Source organism: Filicampus tigris, chromosome 2 (assembly GCF_054856515.1).
Source record: "Filicampus tigris isolate MCC_2025a chromosome 2, RoL_Ftig_1.0, whole genome shotgun sequence".
NCBI classification, from domain to species: domain Eukaryota; kingdom Metazoa; phylum Chordata; class Actinopteri; order Syngnathiformes; family Syngnathidae; genus Filicampus; species Filicampus tigris.
Window position 1 is genome coordinate 27,054,854 of NC_141218.1, and position 12,661 is coordinate 27,067,514.

Consider the following 12,661-nt stretch of genomic DNA (forward strand, 5'->3'; position numbering starts at 1 on the left):
GTGTGTGAAATGTGTCATTATAAAGCTGCCTTGTCTTGCGTAATTCAACGGAGGTATATTGTAGTAGTTCCAACCTTGACCAACCTGGGGCAGCAAGCGCCATCGCACAAGTTGTCGTTCTCCGACCGGGAGCGTTGCCATGGAGATACGTGCCATACAACGAAGGCCCGTTACGTCAAACTGGATAGCTTTAACCGCCCCGTGTGACAAAGGTGGACGAAGACAACGAGTAGAAAACGGGGAGCACGTTGTTTGGCTTGAAGTCAGTCCGGGAAAGAGAGCGAGAAGGAGGGTGTGGGAGAGAAAAAACGAATGAAGACTATGGCGGGGCTGCCGAGGGACGTCACAAGATGGCTGCAAAGCCTCGAACTGACAGTCCAGCCAATGAACGTACGCAGGTAATAAATCGTCAAATGGCATTTAAAATAAATATAAATACAGTACATTTAAATATTACAAATGTCACTATTAGTAGTAACAGTAGTTTTATAATTCTTCAGTTTTACGTGTTTCCGTCACACAGGCAAACTATAATCAGAAAGGGGAAGAAAATAAAAAGTGTACCTTTTGTTGTTTAGTATTATATTAAGTAATACTAAAAATAAATCCGCCCTTCTCGGACTGGGGGATAAGATCCGCTCTCAAAAACCCACCCCCTCCCCCACAAAAATCGTATTTTTTTCCCCCCTTCGCTAATACAAGATGAAATGACAATGTCAATGACGTTACTGTATTCAAAACATGATTTTGTTTAAGGGGTTTTGCCCTCTGGGATTATATTATTTTTTTCAGATACTCGAGGTGTATCGATTAATTGACAACTAATAATTATTGCATATTTTGATAACGATTAATCATTTAAAGTCCTTGTTTAATTTAAATGTATCCAAACTGTCAGAATTTCAGCGTCTCAACATTATTTATTCTCAGTAAAGAAACTGATTATGTTCGTGTTTTTCCCCCTCCGAAATAAAACGTGTAAACATCTGCTTTTACTTCGGTAAACAATGATCAATATTTTTGTCAATTTACATGTTATGGACCAAACCAGGAACTAAATCATAATTTATGTTTCTGTATTTCCTTCAAGATCAAGTTGAATGTCCTATTTCCAAATAAAGGGTGGAAATGAAAACGTTTTGTTTTTTAAATCCAATTAATTGACAAAATAATTGACAGATTAATTGATTATTATTAAAATATTTGTTATTTGACTATTAAAAAGACACAAAAATCCCTTTTGTCAAAATATGCTTGTAGGCTAAACATGAGTTAACATTTTACTTGTTCAACAATTCCACTTGGCTTGGCTAATATGTCCCATGCCAGCTATCTCACACTTTTTCTAGTGTAGGGTTATACAGCTGAGGAAAGGCAACCCTGCAAAAATATGGCTTGGATGCACATACCTCGGGTTTAAAGCTTCCATTTTGTCAATCAATTACTGCTTTTGCAATGTATATAATGGTCCAACAGCGCAATTCACTCTGTGGTTTCACAGGGTTGCCTTATGTTGTACGCAAAACAATGTGAAAAGTATCTCATTTTTGTTTTCTGAATTAAGGTTGCTGGTCACCATTCTCTGGAAAATACTTGCTAGAAGGGTCAACCAAATCGCTAATTCGCAGAGGTGGACATTCCGTCTGACTGATGGACCGGTCCGTCTATCCATCTATAATGGACACCCGTTTTGCAGGCGATAAAGGACAAGCGTGAAACTTGAAAAAAAGACGGACTAAGCATAGGCGGAAGTGGATTTTCGCTCATCTAAGGAATAATCTATAACATGACATTGATGATTATTGTTTCGTTTGATATAGTTTGCCGCTTGATTCATGTATTTTACGTCAGGCATGTTTTTGGTCAGCTAATGGGTCCTAATAGCATGCTGCACAAGTGCTATATTTAGACTCGTGACATCACATCGTGAACCAGAAGAGGGTCAGCAGAGAAGTGCGCTCTCTTCATACAGCTTGTTTTCTGCCAGTTTATCTCAGAAAAAAAAAACATGCTGTGTAAACACTGTTACTATGGAACTTGCAGAAACGACTCCAGACACTGCGACCGGCGGCCACGCTCTTTGACTTGAGTGCCTGTGTGGATTAGGTGCTCCAGTGAATTCCCCTAAATTCCCGTACAGTCTTGCTCGCCGCAACAGTGCACAATCTGTTGGACTATTGGACTATGAGGTTTTTTTGTTTTATTTCGTTGTTTTTTTTTTTTTGTTTTTTGTTTTTTTCAAGGGGGCGGGATGAATGGGAGCGATAACGGAAGCGCTTGACGGATAGACGAATGGCGGTACCAAGGCTTCAGACGGATGGCGATTGACGGACCTTCAAATTTAACGAAACTGCCCACCTCGGCTAATTCGGCAGCCTGACTGTGCTTTTGTAAATTGGCTCCTCTGTACGCTGTTTGAGGACGTGTTTTGAACGTGTTCGTCCTAAACACATTTTAATGAACTGATCAAATCAATTAATCCCCCTATCGTTGTCAATATGTTAAAACGCACTTGTGTGTGGTCTTTTTTCTCCCCAGAGACTTTTCCACTGGCTACCATGTGGCTGAGATGTTTTGCCGTTATTATCCCAGGGATTTTGAAATGCATTCCTACAGCAAGGGAGCATCGTTCTCTGCTAAGCAGGACAACTGGAACAAGATACGCCGGGTAAGAGCAAGAAAATTTGTTTGAAATAACTAGATTCTGGCATCATTTAATTCCAGTTATTTTTATAACATGTTTAATTTTGTTTTCAGTTGACTGTGGTCCCTTTATGAAGGGAGAAAATACCATTAAGGTCCTATATACGTGTGTGATGTCATCACTCTAATTTCGAATGGACCAATCAGAGATCTTTGTTTGTGCTGACAGACACTGCAGAAGTTGCGTCTGCACCTGACTGACAAGCTGGTCTATGGGACCATCCACTGTAAACCGGGAGCAGCTGAGTTGCTGGTCCAGCAGGTGTACTCGGTCTTGACCAAGCACAGGTGACACTTAACTTCAGAGACAAGGCCAAGGCCAAGCGATCCTAAACTGATGCAAAGAAAAACAGGATGTACCAAATGTCAGTCCTGTAGGTGTCTGCCATGAGCACTATAGTTGCGAGTAACCACTCAGAGCTAGTGATGGAAAATGAAGCTTATTTTCAATTAAGCACTTGTGCTATTTTTTATTCTTCTAGATCAGTGTCTCTCAACCTTTGTTGAGCAAAGTCACATATTTAACATAGAAAAAAAATTCACGGCACACCACTTAGCAAAACAATTCTATGCACCTTTACCTCCAGCGGAAGAGCATGTACAGTAATTGTTTTGCCTGTTGCTATACGGGCTTGGCACACATAAATGAACTAATATACAAAACAATTAGAAAAGGCGAGTACAAAGGCAGTTCATTAAATTTCCATTGTGTCTTTAAAAAAAGAAAAAGTGCCATCTAGAGCACTGCTCCCCAACCTTTTGTCTGCCACAGATCAGTTCATAAAAGTCCATACCCTTCACGGCCCTCTAACAATTCAAAAATGTGTTTTTAAGCCAGCTGTTCTGCACTTTTGCCATACTATTACAAAAAAGTGACGCTACTTAGCAGAGTTCCCCATATTTTGAGCATTTTGACTGCTCTTTCAAGACCCGCAGAATATAATGATCTCTGACAAATATACACCCGTGGACAAAGTTATTGGTACCACCCTGTTAAAAGAAAAACCCACAGTGGTCAAACAAATATTTTCTAGCCTCAAACAGTACTGGCTATGATCTGATATAAGACACTGATGACATCAATGCTTCCCAGGCCTGGAACTTTGTGATTAATTGCATCAGAGCCTTGGGCATCAACTGCACACAAAAAACGCATTTCTCGAGTTAATCTGTGGATGGCGCTATACGATTGGATTATAAAAAACGAGTTAACACGAGGTAAGCATCAACTGAGTTAAAGGTTGACAAGGTAGTCACTGTGAGATTATGTGACATAGGTTTGTACCAACACTGAACAATGGCGAGAGGGAGTCAAGAATCGGGTTGTCTCAGGAAATTAGAAAGAAAATTATAGACAAGCATATTACAGGTAAAGGCTATAAAATCTACGAAGCTTGATATTCCTGTGACTACAGTTGCACATAATATTCAGAATTTTAAGATCCACGAGACTGTAACAAACCTCCCTGGACTTTGGCGCAGGAGGAAAATGGATGACAAATTGAAGAGACGGATAATACAAATGGTAACGTAAGAACCCAGAGCAACCTCCAAAGAATTAAAGGTCAACTCTTAAGATCAAGGTACTTTAGTGTCAGATCACACCATCTGTCGTTGTTTGAGCCAAAGTGTACTTGATGTATGATGACCAAGGAGGACATTATTGTTGAAAATAAATTATAAAAAAAAGCGAGACTGGAATTTGCCAAACTGTATGTTGACAAACCACAAAGCTTCTGGGAGAATGTCGCCTAGACAGACGAGACAAATCTGGAACTTTTTGGCCTTCCGTGAGCCCTGATCTAAGTCTTTGAATGTTTGTGGAAGGAGCTAAAACAAGACATTTGGAGAAAGCACCCTTCAAACATGAGACAGCTGGAACAGTTTGCTCGTGAAGAGAGGGCCAAATTACCTGCTGAGAAGTACAGAAAGGTACAAAACGGTTTTATTGCAGTGATTACCTCAAAAGGTTGCACAACAAAATGTAAAGTTCAGACCTGTTTCATGTTTTTATTTTAATCTGCTGAAGCACAATTCAAAAGCAATGTCTGATTTTCATTGGTAAATTTTCATAATTTCTTTGAAATCTAATATTTCTTTTGTCAGATTTACAACTTATACAACTTGGGATTTTTCTTTCATTAATAGTGTGGTACCAACAATTTTGTCCACATGTGCAAGTGCTGTGGACAAAAACTACATTTTAAAATGGCAAAATAAGAGTTTCTTTAGTGTACACTTGTACAAACATGCACGAGCGACACTGACTCACCGCATGGCTCGAGTTGAACGTGTTTTTCAGATTTGCTTGGTTGTTTGATTTCACACTTGATGGGTGGGCAGGCACTCCAAACATATTTGCATACAGGCCATTGAAAAGTCAATTTCCCAAAATCTGTCCACCTGATTATCAAGTCCTGTGTTCAGACCCCGAACAGCTCAAAGCCCAGAGTTGGATTTCTCTGACCAGAAGTACCAGCAGCTCCTCCCTCCGGCGGCACGCTCTACCGCCACCACGGCGGTGAAGAGCAACCTGAGAAAGACTGAGATGATGGCCCAGCCTGACATCCTCACCAACGGGAGGAGGGCCGAGGCCATCATCGGCAAGCACCTGCAGGACAAATTTGTGGAAAGGGTGGTGACTGACTGCGGTGAGACCACCGGGAGGCCATTTTGTGCTGAGTGAAGGCTTTAATGAATTTCTTTGATAGAACATTTTCTTGGTCAACAGGGCATTCTAACCTGGTCAAGTCAAGACTCATACAGACGACTGGGAAAAATCTGAGTCGAGATGAAAAGAACTTTGCTGGTGAGGCTGGCTGATTTAGTGCACTTCTGTAACTATAATTAAAAACGGAAAACAATACAAAACAACATAATTCAAACTATAACATTGATAGTACATTTATAAGTACAGTGCTATAAAGTACTATATTGTGGTAATATTACATGTTTAATGTAAGATAAATACATAAAATACATACAAAATAACTAACAGAAAAAATTAATGGATTAAAAAAATACCACATATTTTGTTTTGTAGGTAATATGCAGATCGCATCTTCCAGTGTGTTTAAAAGTGGTACTGACTTGTTTTAAAGAAAAATAATGGTATTTATTTTTCTTAAGTAAATAAAACTTATGTTATTATTCCCACATCTCCAGAAGTGTTTTCAGGAAATTTAAAACACAAAAGAGTGTATTTTTGGAGTTAATAAATAATGTATTGCATGGGTCACCAAACTTTTTGAAGCTGAGAGCTACTTCTTGGAAACTGATTAAAACAACGGGCTACAAAAATTATTAAAAAAAATAATAATAAGAGAAAAACATTAAAGAAAGTTTTATAATCAAATGCTTTCACAAACTTGATAGTTTAAAATATATACATATATTTTACAGGTCAATTTGATCCACACTATACTGAACATGAATGTTTAAAACAAACTACCTAAATCTATCTTTGATTTGGACTCTTAATTTATGTACATTTTTGGTAATTGGACCAGGGACGAAGCCACAACGTGGCTAATGAGTGGGCCTGGAAAAATCTGTGTGGGCCTGAATATTTCTCTCACTTCGCACAGTCCTCCTGTCCCGATACATCGTATAGTGAAATAAAATGACAAACCGAATAATATGAAGTTCAGATCTTCCTTAGACAACCACAATTTTGCCATTCTTAATATTCAATAAAATAAAAAACTAAATAAACTAAACTAAATAAAAAATAATTTCATCATTTACTAAAAAATGTAAAAGTAGATATTTTTTCATGAATCTCATTGGGTGGGCAGTCTGTCAATGTGCACACCCAGGCCCACCCAGATTGACAGACTGCCCACGCAATGAGATTCATGAAAAAATAATCTACTTTGCAAGGCTCTGCCCCTGAGCTGGACTGACAATATTGCATTCATAAGACAGTTTGAACAGCGGTTGAAAGTCAATGATAACCAAGACCTTTGTGCTCAATTTAAGTGTTGGGCTACTTTGCATATGGAGTTAAATTTTAGTTATCCTTTTTATTTGTGAATAGTATAAAATATTTTCAACATTTCAGCAGTTGTGTACAGTATTGAAGTCTAGCTCAACCTCTACTTGTCGTTGTGTGTTTTCTAGAGCTGTGCCTCCAGCCACCACAGAGCGGTGCTGTTGTCTCGTACAAGACAATCAAAGTGAACCAGCCAGCCAGAAGACTCCCACAAAGTTGTTAAACAAACATTGTGCTATTTTTTTTTTACTACCCTCACAATTCCAAACAGTTCCCAAGTGTTGTAAATTAGCCGTGACATGGTCTTCTCAAAGTAACCCAGAGAAAAGAAAAGCAAGCGCTTGTTAAGACGATACAGTGATGCCTTGATATACGAGTGACAGGATTTTTCGAGAAGTTTTTTGAGATAGGAGCAGTTCTGGTGACTTTTTTTGTGTGCTTTGACTTGCGAGTGTAAACTCGGGATACAAATACTGGGAGGTCGCAGTGTCCGATGAAATAGTCTAGCTTCAATTGTTTATTGCTAATCTCAGTTTAAGTTTATTGTCAAACTAAACAGAAAACAGTGAGCTACATGTGCGTTTATAACATCCATGTAGCTAAACCTTCAGGCCTAGGGAGACTGTCTAATAAGGCTAATGCTAACATAGGCAATGATTACTATCTATGTGGCTGTGTACAACACTTTAAGCAATGGCTATTTCAACATGAACAGTGCATTAACACATAGACAGACAATATGTTACCCACATAAACAATGCCATATTCTTTATCCTCTGCAAAGAATGATGCGTTATTATAAATCCCACTTGATTTAAGCAAATGCATGCCTTGCTACAATATGACGGCTGTGATTTAAGCAAATGCATGCCTTGCTACAATATGACGGCTGCTGCATCCAGGTAGGAAAGTAAGTGAATAGGCCTTTACACTGCCCCTAAGTGGACAAGGTGTGATGAATGAAATGAGAAAATGACAAAAAATGTCATTCATTTTAAGTATGTCATTACTGTACGTTTTCATGAAATAAAATAGTACTATTTTAATGTTATTTTTAAAAAATGCTAAATGTTTTTTGGGTGGCGGTGGAATAGATTAATGGCATTACCATTCATTTCAATGAGGAAAGCTGACTTGAGATGAGTATGTGAGTTAAACGCGTAGTCAAGGAACAAATGAAACTCTTATCTCGAGGCATAACTGGACAGCATAAGCATTTCAGTAGTGTACAGATACATTACCAAACAGCCCCACTGCGTCGCCACCAACACACAGTCAAGTATGTAGCGCTTATCACAACCTAAATAGCTTACGTGAATCTGCAAAACTCAAAAAGCTCAATGCAACTCTTGGCTAAACCAGTAAGGGGTGTGTGTTTTTCTGCATGATTCAGATAGTGTAGTTACTTGAAAAGTTGGATCTTTGCTCCACCTAGCCAAAAGTTTGATAATGGCTGGACCACAACTATTTGTACAAAAGACATTTAAAAATCACCTTTGTTGTCTCACACTCTGAACACCACTACCACACACGTACACAAACGAAACTAACCTGTATCATTCGTTGCAGACATGATGTCATCATGTTTTGCTTACAATCACCACTAGATGGCAACATTGATGGGATGACTGAAGTCAATCACTGCAGCCTGTAAATAAAACATCCTCATCTTTTTTATTACGTTGTTCACTGCACTCAGGTTTTATCAATCAATCAATCAATCACATTTTATTTATATAGCACTTTTCATACATAAAAATGCAACTCAAAGTGCTTTAAAACATTCAAAGCAAAACATAGAATTATCTTCAATCAAAAGAAAAGATAAATTAGTTTTTCTTTGGTGTACAAATGGGGTTGAAAATAGTAAACACCAGATATTACTTCACTTCACGAGACCTTCAGCTCGCATCGAATGCATAAACTTGCGTTTTTCCTTTTGAGTGTTTCCCCCTCAAATTAAGAGCAGCTTCAACAAGTTATCAGTACAAGGTAAGACCATACACTAACGTGAGTTATTTAAAGGGGAAATCAACCCAAACATTTTTTTCAAGAATATGCTCCTAGCAGGCCCACTAGTTGAAACACGGCATTCTAAATAATATTGTCTTTGTGAAATATGAGTTAAGCAGCTAAATCCACCCCTTTTTAGCCATCTCGGGGCGGCCATTTTGTCACTTCTGACGACTGAAAATGACATCACAACTGCTTAAGGCTCAGGTAACGACCAATTACGGCTGAGCAGTTGTGATGTCATTTTCAGTCGACAGAAGTGACAAGAAGGGATTCAATTTGATTCCCAGTTACGTACAACAGTTAGGCATGTTTAAATACTATTCAAAACATTGCCTGGACAGGTAAAAACAATAAGAGCGACAGCCAGGAATAAATCATTCCCAAGACGGCGCCAAAGCCTGGCTAATAAGAAAATAGTCATTTGTATCAAGGAACTATTGCCGAAGTGATAACCTGGATTGAAGACAAAGATATTTATAAATCGAGGAGGAGCTAGGTTTAGACTGTAGCCTTAGTAGAAGTTACAGAGAGAGTACATTCACTTGCTGCATGTTTTTTCAAAGTCAAACTTGTGTAATCCATTTATTGTTAAAAGTTTTGCTGTTTTTGTTGCCTGTTTGGGGATTGTGTTTTGAGGTAGATTTACTATTCAAACAGTTGATATGGACACTTGAAAACATTTTGGTGAGGGTGTCCTTTATAGTGAACCTCTGCATCTTTGCGTTTTGCCATTCACAAATTTACAGATTGTTCTTTTTTTTTTAGCCTACCACCGCACCAATTCACTTTGGTGCTATTTGGTGGCACTGTGCTTAAATTTGCAAAGATGGTTCATTTAGAAAAAAGTCCCTTGCCACTATCTCACAATATAAATGTTTTTGGGGGTGTCATTTACTTAGAGTTGACTATATTTCTATTTACATTATTTCCCACAACTACAAATATGTAAAAACTAACTTGTTACCTTTGTAAAATGTTTTTCCCCCTACTGGCTGTCATCGGCATCGGCTGTTGTGATGGTGAAGTGTTGCACCAGCGCATGTCCGTGTTGGTTTGTCCTGCAGCGTAAAGCACATCCATCTTTTATTGTAAAAGACCTACAGTGGGTACAGAAAGTATTCAGACCCCTTGAAATGCTTCACTTTCTGAGTCATTGCCGCCATGGGCTAAATGAAAAAAGTTCACTTTATTTCTCATCAATGTACACTCAGCACCCCATCTTGACAGAAAAAAAAAATCTGAAATGTAGAAATTTTTGAAAATTTTGAAAAACATTTCAAGGGGTCTGAATACTTTTCATACCCACTGTATATGCACACGTCCCTTTATTTATTCTACTCCCCCCCCCCCCCAAAAAAACACTCAGGTTGAAAAGTTGATGCCTATATTTACATCCGCGCATTTCCGCTAGCTCGGGCTGGGTTGCCATGGCGACGACGCAGCAAAACCCACACTGAAGACGGTAATTAGCTTACTGTGAGTCTCTTTCAAGCCTACGCCCATCGCGTAATATTCACTCAAGCATGTCGACGTGCTAACAAGCGCTAGCTGTGTGTATGCCAGCAAAAGGCACAGCGAGAAGAGGCCCGAAATGCCCTTAGAAAGTATTCCGCCATCTGCTGCGTTTTCCTCGCTGCACTGAGGGAGGGAGGATGCTCGGTAGGTGGGGGTCTGAGTGAGGACCCTCATCCCGCTTCCACGACACCCAAATCTCCTACTATGATTACCAAAGCCATGTTATTCAGGGCAAGTCTGGCAAGCATTAATGACATTTTTGGGTATAAAAATGTGGCCCTTTGATATCAATGGGACATGGATTAATTCTTTTTTTCAAGTTAAGTTATTGTGGTCTAATTCAATTTGTCAGACTCATTGTATACAAATTAGATAGGAATTGTCCTTCTGAAAGTGTTTACTTAATCGGTGCACTATGAGTGTCACTACGGTATTTGAATTGAACTACTGAAATAGATCTTTTCGACCATATTGTAATTTAAATGTACTGCAGACATTTTTTCCAGGCAATAATAATAATAATGTTAGCCATTTATTGTTTACCTTAAAAAAATAAAAAACTGAAGAAATAGTAAAGCACATTATTTCTTCATTAAGGAGTCAAATGAGTTATTACTGCGCAGAAAAATTAATGGATGGTATGTGATGCTTGAGAATTGTTTTTTCCTGGCTGAAAAAAGGTGATTGTCCATCAGTGAAGTAAAAGCTGAAAATTTAGACTGCCCTTCAAATCTGAAACATGATGGAAAGCAAAAAAAACAAAATAAAAACAAAAAAACAAGTGTTGTAACTGTCCATGATCATAGAATCAAAACAAAAAAAAGAAAATATCCATCAAAGAAATAAAACAAAAAGTGTTTGTCCAGATTTAATCAAAACATTGAAACACTAGTGTCCAAAGGAGAACAATTCCTCAATCCATACCAACATGTGATTTGCACCAATTATGTAAAGTGGAAGTCGGTGTTTGCGTAATCCTCGTAAGAAACAAAAAATAAATCTTTGCCAATTGTGACACAAATTTAAAGTGAGTCCGCTCTCGCTGTGTAATTAAAGAAATCCACCAAAGTGGTCCTCAATGAATGAATTATTTATTCAGCTCGTAGTGTGTTACATTGACAGTTTAAATATTGATTCAGCATTACGTCTGCACATGAATAAGTAAAGGCAACCATTTTTGAATGACATTAGCACACTTGGCAACAAAGTCAAAAAGAAAGGCCGTACTTAAGATGATTAGGGTGTGAAATATTCATTATGTCATTTATCCACTCATCCAAATCGCACACATCAATCCATCCATCCACCTAACATCTGTCCATCCATCTGTCCATCATCAGATGTTGCGAGAATACTATTGTAGAAGTCATACTAAAAGAGAGCAGACAGCAAGTTCAGTCAGCAAGGATTTCATTCATGTGTACTTTGCTTTTTCTTTGGCTCTTCTGGTGTAACATTGCATAAAATCGCAGGAAGAATACAGTATAATAATATAGAGCCAGACATCATATTGAATGTATCAAAATTGAAATAAAACAAGCTGTCAATATTTGGTCACTTGAAACTATTCTAAGAAAGGTAAAAAAAAAAAAAAAGAAAATATTGATGTTGTTCTGAGTCTTTCTCGTGGCACATTTTTTGTTTTGGCTGAGATGCAAATGTTCCTGACAAAATCAAAAAGTTCCTAACAGACTGAAGAATGTTCCTGAGACATGACGATAGGGGTTGGCATTTCGGTAAATGCGACCATTTTGGTCGCAGTCTCCATCCCTGGCTTAAGCGCAGGGTTCAGATAGTTTTACCGTGTTGTAGATAGGAAGAGAAATGAAGTAGATGGTTATCTTAAAGAAAACGTTAGTTAACTCACTAAATGCCAGCCATTTTCAAGGATTTTGACCTATCTTTGAAGGCACACAGAATATTGTGTTTTATGACTATAGAGACATGGGACTCTCTTCTTTCATCAGAAAAAATGTTTATTTCTAGCATTTGGGATTCTTGAGTAAGCTGCAGCAGAACATAGGAAAGTTTCACTGAATATCCTGTTTCTGGAAAAAAAAACGGAGAAATCGAGGGTTTTGTGAAAAGACACCTCAGATATATAAACAGTACTTTTCTTCTTATTAAAAAACCCCAAACAATTCTATAAAATCAATTTTCATGTCAAAAAAACAATGTATGTTCAAAAATCTATTTACGATTTGCAAAAAAATATATGAACATTGTGCTACATACAGACGTGTTCATGGGTGCGTGTGTGTGCGTGCGCGTGTGTGACTGTGTTAACTTTGATCCCTAGAAGCATATTTTTTGGGGGGTATGGGAGGTTGGAAGCCCACAAAAGGATACAAACCATATTGTTCAACACCCCAATACATGGTGAGAGTTGTTTTTGCACAGAGCCAGTGATAAAAGTCACTGCCAAAAAGCCCT

At 38.2% G+C, this 12,661-nt stretch overlaps 1 protein-coding gene across 7 annotated transcripts; it reads left to right on the forward strand.

Moving 5' to 3' along the window:
• The first annotated feature begins 105 nt into the window (after positions 1-105).
• Positions 106-8,374, forward strand: spata4 (spermatogenesis associated 4). Of its 7 annotated transcripts, none has more exons than XM_086024599.1 (6): positions 106-398; positions 2,539-2,668; positions 2,873-2,991; positions 5,131-5,354; positions 5,435-5,512; positions 6,826-8,374. In XM_086024599.1, the coding sequence occupies exons 1-6, from the start codon at positions 313-315 to the stop codon at positions 6,918-6,920; spliced, it is 732 nt and encodes a 243-aa protein (XP_085880725.1). In that variant the 5' UTR covers positions 106-312; the 3' UTR covers positions 6,921-8,374. The 7 variants fall into 7 exon arrangements, with proteins under 7 accessions (XP_085880725.1, XP_085880728.1, XP_085880727.1 ...); XM_086024602.1 differs by lacking the exon at positions 106-398 and adding an exon at positions 1,932-2,406; XM_086024601.1 differs by lacking the exon at positions 106-398 and adding an exon at positions 1,932-2,390.
• Positions 8,375-12,661: the final 4,287 nt, after the last annotated feature.

Coding starts and splice junctions, on each gene's coding strand:
- spata4 (XM_086024599.1), top strand. CDS start 313: ATGAAGACTATGGCGGGGCTGCCGAGGGACGTCACAAGATGGCTGCAA. Junction 399..2,538: donor CAGCCAATGAACGTACGCAG/GTAATAAATCGT, acceptor TTTTCTCCCCAG/AGACTTTTCCACTGGCTACC. Junction 2,992..5,130: donor TCGGTCTTGACCAAGCACAG/GTGACACTTAAC, acceptor TCCTGTGTTCAG/ACCCCGAACAGCTCAAAGCC.